Here is an 18,942-nt window from a genome sequence, read left to right on the forward strand (position 1 = left end):
ATAGAAATTAATTTATCATTGCATGGAATAAAACCATGTGTATCATATAGAATCTGCCATCTTGAGAAACTTAATAACTTTCATAGTAAACAAACACAATCATACCCTTTATCTTGCATATAAAAATAATATAATAAAATTTTTTATTTATAATAAAGTAATATATTAATAGTATAACGAATCATTATACTGTAATAATTTTATTTAATAAAATATACTCTTATTTGCCTGAAATTGTTATATTATTATATAATATATATATTATATAATTGTTATATATCCAACCATTTATCTAAATTATCATCTCTAACCCAGTAACCAATTTTTCTTCTTTTTTTTCCTGTCTTGAGAGAAAAGTAGAGGTCATGAAAATAAGAACTATTTAGCTGTCTTCCCCATGAACATTAATTTTAATAAATTTGAGTGGTAAAATAAATTTTACATCTACATAGACACATACATTTTACATATATATAATGGTATTTGCATATCCTGTTAATGAAAGACATTGCAAAAAATAAGAGCAGATTACAATTATGTTTAACAACCAGCATTTCATATCGCTTTCTTTCTTAGAAAGTGAATTCCTTTTCAATTGCTACCATGGCAAATGACCACAAACTTAGAGGCTGAAAACCACACCCATTTCTTATCTCAGTTTCTGTGGGTCGAGGATCTGGGCACAGCATAGTTCACCGGGTTCTTTGCTCAGGGTCTCATGAAGCCAAAGTCAAGGTGTGGCCCGGCTACCTCCCTTGCTGGAGGCTCTGAGGAAGAATGTGCTTTCTGGATCATTCTGTTGCTGGAAGGATCTAGTTGCACGGAGGGAGGGGGGTCTCCAGCCCCCTCCATCTTCACACCCGGCAATGTGGGGGTCCTCACTTTGCTCATCTCTCTTCTGCCTGCAGTTGGAGACAGTCGTCTGCATTTAAAGGCGTGTGTGATTAGACCGGGCCCACCATGACCAGCCAGGATCATCTCTCTATTTTAATCAAGTCCTTAATCTTAATTTTATCTGCAAAATCCTTTTTCTCATACACCATAAGTTATTAGGATCCAGGATCCAGGGTGAGGACATCTTTGGGGGTGCCATTCTGCCTACCACAGAAATTGTCCAGGCATCCAAACATTATTCATTAATTAACTCAGTTACCTAACATTTTCTTATAGGTCTGGAAATTACATTTTCAGCAAACACACAAAGTCCTTGTAATTTGTGGCATTATGTATGTAATTTGTGGCACCGGCATGGACTCAAATACCATCAAATTCAACCTTTCTGAAAGAAATCTGTTCTACTGTATGTACACTTAAAAATGTTTAAGGTGGCCAATTGACTGTTGTATGCTGTAACCACAATTAAAAACAAAATAAACATAAAAATAAACCTATTTCCTTTTCACTTTGTTGAATATAATTCCACATTCATAGTTTTAAAATAAGTTACGGAAATGTCAATGACTTACTAAACTCATCAAAACAATAGTGGAAATTTAGGTTGCTTACATGATGAAAAACTTAACCTTCCTCTTGTACAAACTGAAATATTGTGATGGCAATTTTATTTGGGAAATGAAAATGTAAAGCTCCTTAATTATTCTAAAAGCTCTTTTATCTTGCAACAGTAGCAACAAGGCAATTATTTAAATACACTTCCCCAAGTTCAAATTTTTAAAAGCAAAAGATGCACAAATGAATGCTTTTATCTTTTTTAGATGTTTTTATATGTAACAGCTTTATTGAGATATAATTTGCATACCATACAGTTTGTTCGTACACAGTGAACAATTCAGTATAATTTAGTATATTCACAATGTGTAATCTGTCTAGTTCCAGAACATGCCCATGACTCCAAAAGGAGATCCCCAACCCCATGAGCAGTCACCCCCACCCCCGCCATCTCCCCTCCCCAGCCCCTAGCAACCACCAATCTGCTTTCTGTCTCTATGGATGTGCCTGTTCTGGATGATTCCATATAAATGGAATAAAATACTATGTGGCCTTTTTTGTCTGGCTTCTTTCACTCAACATCATGGTTTTGAGGTTCATCCACATTGTAGTGTGTGTCAGGGCTTCATTCCTTTTTGGTGGCTGAGTAATATTCCATTGTGTGGAAGGACCACATCTCATTTATCCACTCATCCATTGATGGGCATTCGGGTTGCTTTCACTTTTTAATGACTGTGGACAGTGTTGTTATAAATATGCATGTACAAGTTTTTGTGTCCCAGGTTTAGCTATTTTGTCCCATTAGCTAGAATAACACTCCAAGGACATGCACAGTAAGACAATGCTTTTCCTTTAAATTATCTTTAAAATTTTCCAGGTGAGGAGAAAAGGGTAAGGGACAGAAAAAAAGCAGAGTGGGCTTTAGACATGACATCCCATGATCAAAGGATCATTAGGATTCTTTTACAAGGAGAGGGGAGAAATTTTGGTGTAGGAAAACCCATTGGACATACACATACCCACACAAAATGGAGAGAGTCATCACATTGGTTTTTAACATTAACTTAGGCCCTTGACAACCTCATCAAGCCGCAAGATTGCAGGAAGCACTTATTACAGACACCCCCAAAGGCTGAAACAAAGGAAGGGTGTCTCTTATGTTAGGCAAAATGGTCTCTCTATGTAGCAGGGCACGACAGGTGACCTCCTTGTGACAGCTTTTTTTCCTTTGTTTTCTAAGACCCCTGTCCAAGGAAAGGCCCCACAGTCGCCACTGCAATTCCAGACTGCATTTCAAATTGTCCCTACCAGGACAATACCAGCAGGGAGAGGCTGTGTATAAGTTCACCTGACAGAAACACAAAAGATGCAGGCATCTGGTTCAGAAGAAGCATACATTTTGATCAAGGTCCCGTGAGAATGGCAATGACTATTGGGATGGTGTCTGTGCAAGTCTGAGTCTCCAGGACTTTGCTAAAGACTAGTCAAAAGTCACCAGGGGCCAGAAGCACCCCTGGCTGCAGGCAGATGGAGCTAAAAAAGCATTTCTGAGAGACAGAGAGAGAAAAAGGATCAGAGAACATGCCCTTATAAGGGTTTCTCTTCTCTTTTTTCTCTTTTCCTTTTAAGATCCCAAACTGGTGCAAAGTTGTCCAAAGGATGCTAAGCTGAGATATTTGGAACACCTCCACACCAGCACTGACTGAAGAGTTACTTATCGAGTCAGGCCTGTCCTCTCTCTACAGACATCCCCTTAAGGACACACAACACTCAAGGCACTTGGAGTGAGGCAAATGGTGGTCCCCCCAAATTATGTTTGTCTCCTGGGCCCTGGAACCTCTGACCATGACCTTATTTGGAAATAGCGTTTTTGCAGATGCAGTTAAGGTAAAGATCTCAAGATGAGCTTATCCTGCATGTCAGGCGGGCCCTACTTCCAGTGTCAAGTATCTTTGGAAGAGACAGAAGAGAAAGTAGACACAAGAAGGAGGGAGAGATTAGGGGGGATGCATCCACAAGCTGAGGAATGTCTGGGGCCCCCCAAAGCTGGAAAAGGCAAGGAAGGGTATTTCTCAAGGGCCCTTGCAGAATCCTGGTTGGCGACATAAGGGTCTTCGTGGAATCAAGGCAGGACCTCCATGCCTGTTGACGCCCTACAGCTAACCACCACCAGGAACATACCTGTGGTCAGACAAAATTGCGTGTATTGGCTCTTGCAATGGGGCTCCATGGAGAATCTCCAGAAGACAGTGTTAGGAGAGGCTTGTTATAAAACTAGGACTTATGTTAAATGACTTAAGGAGGGCTCAAGGAAGTGGTGCTTGCTTTGGCTGGGTGCAAAGAGCAGGGCAATTCTCAAGGTATTTGAACATTTTGAACCTAGGAGTCAGGGTGGGGGAACCCAGTGAGGCCAAGGCTGTATTTACAAGTGCAGAGGAGAAAGGCCGTCATCCCTCACATCAGTCGGCAGGCAGACAGGGAGGTCTGGCCGTTTTCGTGACATGGGCAATGCCCTAGTTTTTGTCTGTGGTCAAAATGGAGGGGTCTTGTTTTCATCTCACTCCATCCTGGCCTTGTCTAATATGAGGTTCTGTGAAATTAGGTTCAGCAGGAGAATGCCACAGCTCAGCTGTGGACACCAGGCCAACTCCCAGCTGACCACAGTCAGGACCTGGTTTCTTCTCACTCTGCACTCACCACCCAGCTTCTGAGCATGTTGTTCCCTCTGCCTAGAATGCACTTCCCTCCCATTCTTCTTCCAACTCCACCTAAATGTCAGCTTCTCGGAGAAGGCCTCTTTGGTCACCCAGCCCACCAACATCCACAATCCATTCTCAGCTTGGGGCATATATTCTAGCCCTGGTTAGGATCATAATTTTTTATGTAACTTCCGGATTGTGAGTCCCAGAAGACCAAGGACCATGTCTGTCTCATTCACCACTGTGCTCCCAGCACAGGCCCAAAGTAGACCCTCGATACTTATTTGAAAATTAGAGCATCTAAGAGGTTCTAGGATGTCAAAACAGTAGAAACCAAGAGTCCTCAGGACTTGCCGCAGCCGCACCCTGCAGCGTATGTGCCTGGAGGGAGTGGAAGTCCCCTTGAAGGCTTAGCTTGTTCTGGAACGATTCACTTGACCTGCACTCCTGAGTTATGTCAATATGAGGTAAGAGGCTCCCTGTCCCCAGGAAGGTGTCACAAGCCTGGCCCTTTAAATTTTTTCTATTTTATTTTTTTTACACCTGGCTCTTTAACAGTGGAAGGTTAACTAGATGGTGCATGTTGCCGTTGACACCTCCAAACACACCCCCTTATTGAGCAATACATGTTCATGTGGAGCCCCTCTTCTGGGTGACAAACACCCTTCCAGGTGCACAGGCTCCATCCTCCAGGCATCACAGCCACGGGAGACAGAACACAAAACAGGTCAACACATGGATAAAGCAAGTTGATGTTACGAGGGAAATAAAAAAGAGGTCTTGTGATGGCGCACCAACCACGTGGAGAGATCAGAGAGGACTTTCTCAGGAAAGGATATTTGGGCTGAGGCCTGAAGGATGTGAAGGACCTGACCATGGGAAAAGATGGCGACAGAGAGTTCAGTATGGGCAAACCCCTTGAGGCAGGACTGTGCCTGGCAACTTGGAAGAAAGACGCTAGTATGGCTGGGAGCTGAAGGAGGAAGGGGAAAGGGAGGGAGGGGAGATGGGGCGGTGGAAGGAGCCTTGCAGGGCAGCGAGAACCCACGGGAGGCTCTAAGTCAGGGGAGGTATACATGTCTGACTTGGGTCCCAGCAGTGTCACTGGAGCAGGCACTCAAGAGAATGGACTTTGCAGTCCCAAAGCCATGCCCTACTTCTCTCCCCACAGTCAGGCCCAGTGCAACCATCCTCAGAACTACTGAGACAGGGACCGTGGGTGTAGTCAGAGTAGGGTGAGGGCCTCTGGAAAAAGCAAGGCAGGATATTTGCAGTCAGAGCAGTGTAACTACATGCAAGGAAACCCCCCTACTAAAACTCTGTGTTAAACATTCAGCTCTAGAGTCACTCTTCAGTGAGATCAGTCGGTGTACCCCAGACAAAGAAGAATAGCACATGTTTATTTTATGCTAATCATTTATAATCATGTCTAAGATCCACTTTAGCACACTAAAAGGCCCAGGCCTCTGTGCTGTCTTTCCTCCTTCAGATCTGATGAAGTGATTTTGCAAACTGGGCAAACTAATTGAGCATGCAAGCCCAGCCATAACACAAAAAGCAAGGATTCCACCTTAAAGATAAGATTGCACTTAACTACTCTTTAGCAAACAAGGCCTCAGCCCACCCAGGGGTCAGGCTGAGCAGGTGGCCCTGTTTCAAATGCCCCCAGACCAAGATGCTGGTACCTCCGGGAGAAATCATCAGAGTAGGAGGTTACTTGTGTCAAGTTACTTGTAAATATCCTAGGACCACTTAATAAGTCCACACCCCTAAGCTTTTTTCATGTTCTCGAAAAATCTTCAACTGCCTGTAAAACCCCCTAGACAACACACCACTACAGACATTTTTGTCCCCTCCTGGTGTGAGCCGGAAGCTCTGTCCTTTCACTTTATCTCTAAATAAAAGCCCGTACCTTGCTCTCCTACCTTGAGTGTTTGTGAACTCATTCTTCGGCTTCGTGAACAAGAACCCCAGCATCACTACCATTTTTACAGATGAGGACCCCGAGGCTTAGTGGTGAAAAATCTCAAGTATAGGTGCCTGGGACAAATTGCCCGAACCCAGCCTCCGAACCTAATTGTTGACTAAAATTACAAAACAAGGTGTGTGTCTGGTGGGGTGGGGGTGTAGTGATCCAGGAGACAGAACTGGTGAGGAATTTGAGCCCCTTATGGTCACATTTTGGCCAAATCAATTCCTTGTCTCTCTGAACTTCAGTTTCCCCACCTGGACGGCGCGGAGTGTGTTCATTTCTCTGCCCTATTCTCATGCCCTCACGCCCCAGTTTATCGGGTGGGGAAGGCTGACAATGTGGACTCAGATAAACCCTGTACAGCGCAGAGCTTCCACCTCCAGGCGAAGCCAGTCTACAAACCACGCGTAAACCGCGGGCTCTGGTGCGCCCTGGCGGCCAGGCACCACCTGGATGACGTCACCAGAACAGGCGGAAGTCGGGGCCGCCATATTTCACTGGGCAGCGGCCTTCTTGGTAAAGGCAATTTTCTAGATGTAGTTTCTACTGTCAACTCCGACCTGTCCAAAATCCGAAGTGAGCACAAGGAATGAGAGTTTATAGAATACCTATTTCCTGAAAAGAAACAGAAATGGCCGATGACCTGGTTTGGGATGGAGTCCAGGGCTACATTCTCTTTACCAACATGGCGACGCTGATGAGACGTAATCAATGCGCACCTCCGGGAGCTCGGCGCGCAGGCCTATCAGTGACGTCACGGATGCGCCACCGGGCCGGCGCTGGGGAAAGGAGGTAGGAGCGGCAGTGGCGCTGGCGGAGCTCGGGCGCGGGGCGCGGGGCGCGAGGCGCGGGTGGGCCCAGCGGGGTGGCTCGTCCTGGGACCACCCCGCCGGGAGAGCTAGAGTTAGGGGTGCTCAGAGACGGGGTCCCTTCTGGCGCCCAGTGAAGGCGGCTCCTGCAGGGGCAGTGCCCATTTCCCGGAGCAGTCGACTGAGACCCAGGGGGACAGCATCGTGTTCGAGGCCACCCAGCTCAGGCCCTCCCACTGAGCAGCTTCCAGGCTTGGGGATGATGGAGCCGGGTAAAGATGTCCCCCGGCCTCTTATTGTGGGATCAGGGTTGAGGAAAGGGACGACGTGTGGGGGGAGGATAGCAGGAGGGCTTCTTGGAGGAGGCGGCATTGAGCTTCCCTTTTCTGTTCTTTTACTTTCACATCCAGTCGGCCACTTGGGTCTGGATTCCCTCCTAAGTGTGCTCCTTGCCCAGCCAGAGCCACTCCCCGGACCCCTTCCTGAGCTCCCTGCTTCTGTCTCACCCCTGGAGCTCACCTCACAACCCCTGAGGGCTCTAAACCCCTAGATCTGCACTAATTGCTTTTAACACCCTGCGCACCTTCCCATCACCCTGGAATACAAATCCCCTCTTCCCAGCCTGCCTCCCTCACACTCCTTGGGGCTAAGGACTCCCACCCCTTTAGGCCTTTCCTTCGATGACTCCTCCAGGAAACCCTTTGACACTCTCCACTCCCAGGCTGGGTCAGAAGCCCCCTCCAGGCTTCTGCAGCGCCCTGTATGTCCCTATCACATCTCTGATTGCACATTGTCACTCTTATTGTCTGTCTCCCAGGCAGCCTGGAAGGCCCCTCAGTGCTGCCTCTTTCCCCAGTGTCCCACACATACTAGGTGCTCAGTGGATGTTTACTCAATGACAAAGTGTGTGTGTGAGTGAGTGTTGACCACGCAGAGAAGAAAAGCTGTCTGTATTAGTCAGTCTGGGCTGCCGTAACAAAACACCACAAGATGGGTGGCTTACAACAGAAACTTATTTGCTCAGAGATCTGGAGGCTGGGAAGTCCAAGATCAAAGTGTTGGCCAGTTTAGTTCCTGGTGCAGGCTCTTCCTGACTTGCAGGGGCCACCTTCTCACAGTGTCCTCACACGGTGCAAACAGCAAGCTTTGTTGTCTCTTGCTCTTAGAGGGGCAGCAGCCCTGTTAGACTAGGTCCCCACCCTTAGGACCTCATTTAACCTTTATCACCTTCATACCAGCCTTGTCTCCAAATACAGTGTTATTGAGGGTTAAGACTTCAACATAGGAATTTTGGAGGGACAGAATCATTCAGTCCTGGCCTACAGATGGGGATCAAAAAAGCCCTGTCGGGCTTCGTGATGGAGTTGATCTTGAGCGGTGTGGTGTGGGAGGGGATACTGGAGCAGAATCCCTGTGAGTGGGCAGGGTTTTCACAGAAGGAGGGGGGATGGGAAGGTGTACACAACAAGAGTAAAGGCTCAAAGGCTGGAGAGAGAGGTGAGTGGGAAGAACAGTGAGAAGCTGAGTGTATACTAACACAGAGTGTGAAGTAAATATTTAGGGAACGTTAGAAATAGAGACTTGTTTGTTCATTTGCTCCAAACATTTACTGAGTTCCTATTGTGCAGGCCATTGGGGATACAGCAGTCCCACCCTCACATTACTCCCAACCTGGTGGGGAAGATGGACGGTTGTCAAATAATCATGTTAAACAAATATAAGATCTCAACCCAGACAAGTGCCTCAGAGAGAAGTTTATGGTCTGAGAGTCAGGGCTCTCCAGGAAGACTTCCTGGAGGCAGCAACACCTGAAATAGGCTCTGATGTCTAAATAGCAGTTAACTGGTACAAAGAGGACTAAAGAGCAGCTAGGTGGAGGCCACAGCATGTGCAGGGGCCCTGAGGTGGGAAGCTGTTAGGTATGTTTGAAGAAAGTTCCCCTGCTGCTGAGTGAGGAGGTGGAGGGAGAGGTGCATGGGAAGTTCCCTCATCTATAATCTGGACAGTGACTCCTATTACTTGGCACCCTCCTGGGAAGTCCAGGAGAGGTTTTCTGTTGGGTACACTACAGACACTCAGTAATGAATATTTGATTTGGGGGCCTGAGGGGCAGCTGGGAGAAATGTGGGCTCGGGCTGGCATATCTAGCCCCCTGGTGGCGGCTCTTGCATCCTGTCCAGGGGCCAGGGTTGGGGTGGGGGCTAGATTAGAATCAACCTCACGTCTCAGATGAAACTGAGGCCCGAGGGGAGCATTTCAGCCAGGATTGCAGAGCCTTGACTCAGCTCCGAGTCTCCTGGGCCACTGATTCCCATTTTTCCCTGCTCCGCCCCACAGGGCCCTCTCCTTGGTCTCAGCTTGGATTGCCTGGGCGAGGGGCCACCCCTCTGTGTCAAGCAAGGGGCTCTGGTGGCCTCAGTCCTGATCTGCGTTGATGTCCCACCAGCCAGGACCTGGGTGGGGAGGGGCGGTGGTTAGGAGCACAGTCATCGCGATGGTCTGGGCCATGGTTGGAATCTGGGCTCCTCCATGAACCCGTCTCAAAGCCACAGACTCCTCAACTGTAAAATGGGGAGATAAGTGCCAGCCTTTGCTGCTGCCAGGGAATGAAATACACCTGGCCCAGTGCATGGCGTTTCAGTTAGTATCACTATCATTATTATTACCCAGCTCCATTTGAATCCAAACCCATTCTGCCCATTGTCATTCTCTCAGTGTTTCGTGGCCACCCTCAGCCCCTCACCCACTCACACTAGAGCCAGAGGGGACTTTGGAACCACCTACATCAGAATGTGTCCATGCCCTGTTCAAAGCTGCCTAACAGTTCCCTGGTACCCACAAAATAAAGTCCTTGACCCCTACCTCCCCATCACTCACCCACAACAGCCTCAGCGGCTGCCGCACTTCTTGTAATGCATGGCCTCATTCCTGCCGCAGGGCCTTTGCACATTATGTACCCTCTGCCTGGAAGTCTCACCCACCCCAACCTCACAGGGCCACCTCCAGCCCATCCCTTCTGGTCTCAGCTTGGCTGCTACCTACCAGGGCTATAAGAACTCACAGACACCACATGTACAGCACTCAGCCCAGTGTGTACAACGCTGCAAACAGCTGATATTAGTTTCCAGTGGGACTCTGGGATGGGAGCTCTGCCACCCACAAGTCACACAACTAGGAGAATGGTGTGAGGAGTTGCCTGGTGGTCCCGAGTCAGAATGGCATCCACGTTCTTCCCCCTTCATTCTTGGGAGCTGGGCCTGTTCCTCCAAGGTTCGGCAGGAGGCTGAGTGGAGATGTTCAGGGGGGAAGAGGACAACCCAGGAGTGAGGAGCATCAGCCCATTTCCCAGATGAGGAAAACAGGCCCAGAGAACCAAAGGCAAATGCCCCGGGCTACACAGTCTTCCTTTCCTCACCTGATAGGCCCGTGTGACCTGATCATGTCCCTTGGCTTCCCCGCCTCAGAGTGGGAATAAGGACAGTCCCTGTGTTTAAGGCTTTGGGGACATCTATTGAGTTGGTGGAGGGCTGGGCTTGGGGAGAGTGGCACCTGCCATTTGTGTGTATCGTCATTTCCCCAGCAGCCAGCATGGGACTCGAGACGAGGTACCTGCAGGACACCAGCTTCACTGTTGCTGTCACACGTCCTAGCTGTGGGAGCCACGGCTGGGTCATTAGGGACAGTTCATGGTGGTTCCAGGGTGGGGAGGACTTGGCCTCAGGGCTAGGGGCCCAGGGACTGAAGCCTCCCAGGTGGCAGAGTAGAAGGGGCCTCACACAGACTGGCCCACAGGGGTCTGTAGCAGCATGACTAATAAGATCCAAAAAGTGGAAACAACCCAATTGTCCATCAGTGAATGGATGGATGGATAAAACATGATTCATCCACGCAATGGAGTATTATGTGGGCATAAAAAGTAAGGAAGCACTGACACGTGCTACCATGGGGCTGGACCACAAAAACCTCCTGTGCAGTGAAGGAAACCAGACACAAAAGGCCATGTGTATACGATCCCATGTATACGAAACGTCCAGAACAGGGAAATCCATAGAGACAGAAAGCAGATGAGTTGGTGCCAGGGCCGAGGGTGGGGGAGTGAGTACTTAATGGGGATGGGGTCTTCTTTTGGGGTGATGGGAATGTTCTAGAATTAGAGGTAATGAGAAAAAAGATCACAAAGTCCAAAGCCCTTGTTCTCCAGACCAAGGCCATTAAGGCCTCAAGGGGGTGCTGGCTGCACTGGTCTGAGTTTGGGGCTGTGGATAGTGGGTGCCCCCTGCTCACTGGCCCCTGCCCTCCCACAGCCTGCTGAGGGATGCCCAAGAAGTTCCAGGGCGAGAACACCAAGTCCGCAGCGGCCAGGGCCCGGAGGGCTGAAGCCAAGGCAGCAGCTGATGCCAGGAAGCAGAAGGAGCTGGAGGATGCCTACTGGAAGGACGAGGACAAACACGTCATGAGGAAGGAGCAGCGCAAGGTGGGTGGTCCACACAGAAGTGTGGTGTGTGGCAGGGTGGTGTGTGGCAGGGGTTCCTGGGCCTTTGGCCTGAAGGGCAAGGAAAGAGGCAGAGGCAGCAGCAAGGGCTTGTGCAAAAGGCCTGGGGTAGCCAGGACTTGGCACGTTTAGGATTGGCGAGACAGCCACCACCCGCCATGGGCTTGTTTCTACCCTTGTGAAATGCCAGGGTTGGGCCACCCTGGCAATTTTTACCCAGGAGACACGGCAACATCTGGAGGCATTTTTGGTCGTCATAACCAGCAGTGCAGGGTACTACTGACATCTAGTGGATGGAGGCCAGGCATGCTGCTCAATATCCTTCCATGCACTGGATGCCCTGCAACAAAGAATGTCAGTAGTGAGAAGGCTGGGACGAGCAGCCGGGGCCCGCAGCCTTTTCCAGGTGTTTATTAAACGATGGAAGAGGACAGGGATGGTCTTCTCTCCCACGATGGGTCCCCGTGCCAGACACACTGTGGGTGCTTAATTGGTATCTGGGAGTGATTTTCGGGGTGATGCTGACCAGCTTGGTCCAGTAGGTGGCGCCAGAGACCCATTTCAGCCTTTGCTCCTGGTCAGTGGTGCCTACCCGGACTGATAACGGTGACAGAAAATAGCTGAGGCGACCTGCCATCCCTGCATTCCCACTCTGTGGGGCTCCTAGCACTCCTGTGTTTTCCCCAAAATCTTTCTCTCCAGGACTGAATCCTGCCTTGCTTTTAATTGTAATATTGAATGACACTTGTCCCCGCCCCGCGTCCACCCATGCTGCATTCCGACCTGTGGAGGTCTTTCAGTTTTCTTTTTAACCATCATTTTGACAATATAGGAAAGTTAAAAACCCCAAGGGAAAAACAGTGTCTGCCAGAGATCCGTTATACAGGCAGACAAGCTGGAGACTTTCCCACAGCCCCAGATCTGCAGCCCAGCCCAGGACCCTGGCACCAAGGGTCCAACTCAGGCTGGCATCTTGAGCCTTGGGGTCATCCACATCCTCCAGATGGGGAAATTAAAGTACAGAGAAGGCAGGAAGCCCAGCATCCATGCCTCAGTGCGTACGCAAATGGGCTAAAACCTTGCCAAAACTGTAGAGGGCTGCAGTTTGCAAACCTCTGTTCTCCAGAACATTCCCAGCCCTGATGCCCCTCCCAGGCAAATCCCCTTCCTGAATATTTTACATGAAGGTGCTGATGGTTCTTCACCTTTGTCTGGCTTTCTGGCTGGTTTGTCTCCCTCCTCCCACTGTGGGCATGTAGGACCCAGTCTGTGGGCACACCTTTTTCTCCTTAGGTGACAGCTACTTTAAAAAGATACTGTTTCCAGGAAAAAAGCAAATCTATGCTTGCTCCAAAACACTAAAAAAAACAATACATCTCCCTCTGCCACATAACACCAAAGGCTTTTCTCACCCAATACCACACCCTAAACAAAGCCCTTGTTCTCAGTTAAGTGGGGTACCACAGCCAGATTTCTCCCAGCCACCAGGCACCAATCTTGGGCTGGACCATAATTCATCACCTTATCTGGAGGCTGGCATTTTGTCTCTACTTGTTCCATGTTAACTGAGTCAGCAGTGAGTTCCCAACCATCTGGGTTCTATGTCTATTAGTTATGAGGCTCATGACTCTGGAATATTCTGCCAAGTAGACACATCCTTCACCCATTACCAGATGCTGTCAACTGCTAATTGCCCTTTTTAAAAAACAGCAAGTGACTTTTTCAAGCACTTGTTGAACGTCAAAGGTCAAAGTATAAATGCTCATGCTCAGTCCTATCCCTAGAGGTTAACAGCCACCTGCTGTGTGTTCTTCTTGAGTTATTGGAGCCCTCTGGAATTCATACATTCAGCGCATTTTTACTAAGCATCTACTATGAGCTGGGCCTGGGGCCAGAGGCAGCCATTCAAAATCCAGACTGGGGACTGCCTTCTGCCTCCAGGATGAAACAGATAATCAGGAGACTAGAAGCAGAGATTTGCAGAGAGAGCCATGTGGTGGAGGGGTGGATAGGGAGCCAGGAGCTCAGGAAGAGCCAGTTAACCAGGGGAAGACATGGCGACAAGAGCTTTAGGAGTGAACAGCTAGTGGAAAGGCCCTGGGGCAAGGCTGTGCTGGGGCAGAGTGAATGCGGGCTGGTGAAGGAGCACCATGCAGGGGTCAGAGAGCCTTGGGAGGGTATTTCCTCTGACCAGCAGGGCAACTGAGGCTTAGAGCACAATAGCTCTGCCCGAGGTGCCTGAGCACAGAAAGCAGGAACCCAGCAGCTGCATATAAACTCCTGAGCTTTAACATCCCTCCTCACCCAGAGGCCCAGTGGGTGTCCTCAGGGACATTGTCCCACTACTGGAGTGTCCTGGCAGGCCCTGCAGGAGCCGTACCATTCCCAAGCTGTGGGAGGCAGATGACGGGGTTGGAAGCAGTGGGTGAGCAGGCAGGAGTGCTTGCTGCGCAGGGCCTTGTGGGGGGCTGAGAGGCAGCAGAATATTCCAAGCCTATGGCTGCACTGCTCAAGAAATGAATCAGAACCTGCTCTGCCCCTGCCGCAGTGGAGGGGTAATGGCCAATGACAGGTCCTGTCAGCCAGATGTCCCCTCATCCAGCTGGCATCAGGGCCTCTTTGGAGAGCAACGTGGGGTGTCCCAGCCTGTGATGCTTGGTTGGGGACACTCAGTGCCTCCCTCAAGGTCCCCTGGCCTATAAGGGCAGAATCCCTGCACCAGCCTTTTAAGTGGGGTAGCTCTTGTTGCCTTTGGATTCCAACACAACCCCGCCGCCATACCTTTGACCCTCCCGTGGCCCTCCATCTGCCCTCCCTACACCTCCTCCCTTCTCCAGCCTCTGTGCTGCTCCTTATGGTAGGTAGTTCCTGCCTCAGGGCCTCTGCACATGCATTACCTCCACTAAGGACTCTCCTCTCCTAGCTCTCCTCCTGGCTGGTTGGTCCTCCAGCCCAGCTTTCACTTTTCCTTGGAGAGCCACCCACCCACTTCCTTGGCCCAGGTTCCCTGCAGTTCCCACAGTTATGTAGGATGGGAGCCCCCGGAGTAGGTCCATTGTGCTCCCACTGTGTCCAACATGGTGCCTAGCACACAGCAGGGCCTTGATCCCAAACCCCATGCTTTTGGGGCGAGGTTCACTCCCGACCGCCCTATCATCCCAGGAAGAGAAGGAGAAGCGGCGCCTGGAGCAGCTGGAACGCAAGAAGGAGACGCAGCGCCTGCTGGAGGAGGAGGACTCGAAGATCAAGGGCGGCAAGGTCCCTCGGGTGGCTGCACCCAGCAAGGTCACCCGCGCCCAGATTGAGGAGACACTCCGCCGAGACCATCAGCACAAGGAAGTCCCGGACCCAGGTGCGGCCGCGGCCCTCTCTGGAGCTGCCTGTTTACCCACTAAAGGATAGGCAGCCGGGCTGACCCCTGGGCAAGATGCGGAGCCCCCCACCCCCAGAAAAGTTGCCTGGGCTCTGCCTGGTGAACCAGGGTGAGGGGGCGTTGTCTTGGCTCAGAGCACAGACGGCACAGGCACACAGGCGCGTGCACTTCTGACCCCGACGGCGGCTTGTGCTCCCCGGGACCCCCAGGGCGTAAATGGGGTGATCTGAGGCTGAGGAGACAGTAGCCAGGTGACCAGATAGATGCAGGGATTTTAGAAGTACGGTGTCGACTGGGTAGGTGGGTCCTGGGAGGGCTTCCAGCTCAGCGTTTCCGTCCTCCCCGCCGTGATTCTGCTCCGCCCGCCCGCCCCTCACCCCTGGCTTTTCCCCCCACCGTCTCTCATCTCCCTGGAGCGCTGCGTTTCAGCTTATCCCGGCCTCTGTTACCCTCACCCGGCCCCCCGCCCCCAGCCGAGAAAGCCAAGAGCCACCTGGAAGTGCCGCTGGAGGAGAACGTGAACCGGCGCGTGCCGGAGGAGGGCAGCGTGGAGGCGCGCACCGTCGAGGACGCCATCGCGGTGCTCAGGTGGCGGGGCGAGGTCTCAGCCTTGGGGGCGGGGCCTGGCCCTTGGAGGGCGGGTCCGGGCCCCTATTCCCGTGACGCCGAGGTCTCTCTGCAGCCTGGCGGAGGAGGCAGCGGACCGGCACCCTGAGCGCCGCATGCGGGCGGCCTTCACGGCTTTCGAGGAAGCGCAGCTGCCGCGGCTCAAACAAGAAAACCCCAACATGCGGCTGTCACAGCTGAAGCAGATGCTCAAGAAGGAGTGGCTGCGCTCACCGGACAACCCCATGAACCAGCGGGCCATGCCCTTCAACGCCCCAAAGTGAGCCTGGGACTGGAAGAGCCGCCCCGCGTGCAGTCGGGGGCGTGATCTCGCTCGCCCTCCCGCTAGGGCAGCTCTGAGGGTTGCGGAGAGGCCCGAGAGCCACGTGGCATCACCGGCCACACTCCCTGTTGGAGGGTCGTTGCTGAGAGTGACACCCACCCCGCCCCTTCCTGTGCTCACAGAGCCCGGGGGCCAAGTGCACAATAAAGGCCGTCAGTGAAGTTGACTGTACGCGCTTGAAGTCTGCGTGGTTAGCTGGGTGGGTGGCGGGGAAAGGAGGGTTGGAGCGTGGGGGAAGGCGGGGACCACAGCGGGAGAAGACAAGGACCCCCAGCAGAGCTCCTGTTGCAGCAATCCTACAGTGTCCCCTCCTAGCTGGGCCGCTTGTCCAGTGACGGACCTGTTACCACCATCCCCAAAGCCTGACTGGGCACTGCAAAGAGATGGCTCAGAGAGGTTGAGGCACTGAATAGAAGTCACACAGCACTTGAGGGACGAAACCAGAGGAGAGTTGGAGACGAAGTTCTAGTTAAGAGTCAGCAGCTACTGCTCGCTTCGGTAGCACATATACTAAAACTGGAACAATACAGAGATTAGCATGGCTCTTGCACAAGGATGACACGCAAATTTGTGAAGCGTTCCATATTAAAAAAAAAAAAGTCAGCAGCTAGGTCACAAACTGTACTTGGGGTCAGGAAATGCTGGCTGCTCTGTTATTCCAGCATGGGAAGCATCGGCTCTAAGTCCTGGGCAGGCTTAGTGGGAGATGAGTTAGATTCCATTGGAGAGGCAGGGCACTGGGCAGGCAAAGGCCTGAAGGCTGGAGCAGGCAGGTGGATCCAGGTGGAAGTGAGCATGCCATCGGCAGCTGCCTGTCTGGGAAGGGCTGGGTGAGATCTGGAATTGGTTCTGTCTTCCTAGAGTTTGGCCTTGAGGAGTCAACACAGCGAGGGCAGCTGGGAGATGGGCTCACATGGGAGTCGGGTCAGGGTCCAAGCATTTAATGGGTCACTGCTATGGCTCCCACTTAAGTGGCACCCTCCCTGTGCCGACAAGGCTGCCCCTGCAGCCTCAGGTCCCCATTTTCCATCAGCTCCACTCCCCTCTCAGCTCTAACCCCACCCACTTCCTTGCTGTCAACCTTCCCAACACAGCAGGCTTGTTTCCCATCAGGGTCTATGCCCCATTAGTTCTATCTGCCAAGAACACTCCTCTCAGATCCTCACAGGTATCCCCAACTGGGTGGGGTTTGGGCTGGGCCACAGGGAGCCAGCTTCTGCCCAGAGATAGGGAGGTAGAAGGCTTCATGGAGGGAGGGCCTTGAAAGCATAGGAGGTCTCCACACAGACAAGAGACAGAAAAGGCCAAAGGAACCATGCATACAAAGGCCTAGAGCTTACAACTCTCCTGTTCAAGGGAGGGGTGCCATTAATAATTGGGTACAGCTGAAAGTACACTATGGAGATTGCCTGAAACAATGGTAACTGTCATAAAAACCAACATATATTGAATGCTGGCTTAGTTTGGGGACCCCCTCCCAGGGGCCAACCCTGAGACAAGGACTAAAGGGCCTGTGAGGAATCCAGGAAGACCCCATGGTGGGTAGGGAAGTGAGATGGAGGGAAGGAGCCCTTCAGGGGCCACCAAGGAACAGAGTCGCCACGAGGGAGTGGGGAGACTTTACCAACTGTGAGAAGCATCCATTAGTTGCTGACCCTGGTCTAGCACATGGTAGTACCATTTCACTGAGCCCTGAGGATGGCCCCAGAAGGTATGGGAAAACCAAGTTAGCTGCCAGTGCTAAGAGCCTGAAGCTGGGGGGAAGCCACCAGGGGTGGTGGCTGGGCTGGGAATCAGGGCCAAAGATGTCAGATAATGGGTGGAGGAGCCCCACAAATGAAGGCCTCTTTCTCTTAGCTCTAAGACCTTAGGCCAGGGCTTCAATGGTTCGGGGCCTCAGTTTCCTCCTATGTAAAATGGGACTAAAAATGGTATCTAGGCTATCTCAAGAATCAAAAGATGGTGCTTGGGAAGGGCATATCCTGAAGTGGTGCTTGGCAAAGGAACCTCCTGCATGGCCACGTTGGGGTCTTGTGGCTCGGGATTAGGGATGATCAGGAACCAGTAGTGACCGACCCAGGCGAAGAAGCCAGCTGGGCCTTCAGGGCCTCGGATACAAGGCTAAGTAAGGAATAGGACTTCACGCCAGGGCGATGGGAGCCATGGCCGGGGTGTTAGCAGAGCAGGAAAGGGTATCGCAGCTGCGCGTGGCAAGATCTGCAGGGGAATAGTAGGGGAACGGCCGGTGGAGCAGAGAATGAAGATCAAACTTAAGATAGGAGCTGAGAGGGCACTTTCAGTCTTAAAAAAGAGGCGACGGTAATATCTCCTGCTCCTTTCTGCAGAAAAGTCCTCTCTCTCCCCGGCCCCGCCCCCGCGGAATCCCAGGCCCGCGCGTGCGCATAGGCAGCAGGGAATCCCCGGCTCCGCCGCAGTGCGCGGGCGGGGGCGTGAGACGGGAATTCCAAGAGCTCTCCGCCCTCCCCGCGTGCGTTGCCAGGACGACCAGGAGGGGCTGGGCGGCGCTGGGCGCGCTCTGCGCCTGCGCGGGGGTACCGCTTCACGCGCCAGGGCTTTCCCGTCGCGCGGGAGTCGGGCAAGGGAAAGCCGTACCCAGCGCGCATGCGTCGACCCCCGCCCGACCCCCTCCCCCGTGGGCCAGGGAATCCTCACCCGCCGCAGTGCGCACTGGGGGCGGGGCGTGGAAACCGGCTCAAACCGGAGCGGGGTTTGTTGAGGAGGTGGCGGAGGAGGGAGCGAGAGTGGGGTCTTTCCCAGGTTTCTACTCAGGTTATTGCCGTCGCCTTGGCAACCAGGCGCGCGGGCTGCAGTGAGGGGACGGCGGCGGCGGTCTTGGGGAAGCCGGGCGGGCAGCCCTGCGCTTGCGTGGAGCTGCGCGCCTGTGGTCGGGGTTCCCCTCGTGCTCCCCGGGGATTAGTGGGGCGGGTGCGGGGAGGAGAGGAGCGGGTGGGCGCTGGGGGAAGAGGTGAGCACAGAAAGGCTGTGGAGGAAAGGAGAGGGCCGAAGGGATGCGGCGCGGGGACGGGGATGCGGGAGAGGGAGGGGACGGAGGACGGGTGAGGGAGAATGTAGAGGAAGGGGGACAACAAAGGAAGTGGGAGGAACTAAGGGACGTGGACAGTGAGGGGGACAGAGAAGCCTTAGGGGACACTGGGGGAGGGACGGGAAGGGACATTGG

At 52.2% G+C, this 18,942-nt stretch overlaps 1 protein-coding gene and 1 non-coding gene across 2 annotated transcripts; both read left to right on the forward strand.

Moving 5' to 3' along the window:
• The first annotated feature begins 6,864 nt into the window (after positions 1 to 6,864).
• CCDC124 (coiled-coil domain containing 124) lies at positions 6,865 to 15,909 on the forward strand. The gene is made up of 5 exons (XM_036876156.2): positions 6,865 to 6,912; positions 11,234 to 11,403; positions 14,584 to 14,773; positions 15,268 to 15,382; positions 15,477 to 15,909. The coding sequence occupies exons 2-5, from the start codon at positions 11,245 to 11,247 to the stop codon at positions 15,682 to 15,684; spliced, it is 672 nt and encodes a 223-aa protein (XP_036732051.1). The 5' UTR covers positions 6,865 to 6,912; positions 11,234 to 11,244; the 3' UTR covers positions 15,685 to 15,909.
• A 320-nt stretch (positions 15,910 to 16,229) lies between these two features.
• Positions 16,230 to 16,333, forward strand: LOC118907503 (U6 spliceosomal RNA). The gene has a single exon (XR_005022825.1). It is a non-coding gene; the product is annotated as a U6 spliceosomal RNA (small nuclear RNA).
• Positions 16,334 to 18,942: the final 2,609 nt, after the last annotated feature.

Source organism: Manis pentadactyla, chromosome 12 (assembly GCF_030020395.1).
Source record: "Manis pentadactyla isolate mManPen7 chromosome 12, mManPen7.hap1, whole genome shotgun sequence".
Lineage (NCBI taxonomy): Eukaryota > Metazoa > Chordata > Mammalia > Pholidota > Manidae > Manis > Manis pentadactyla.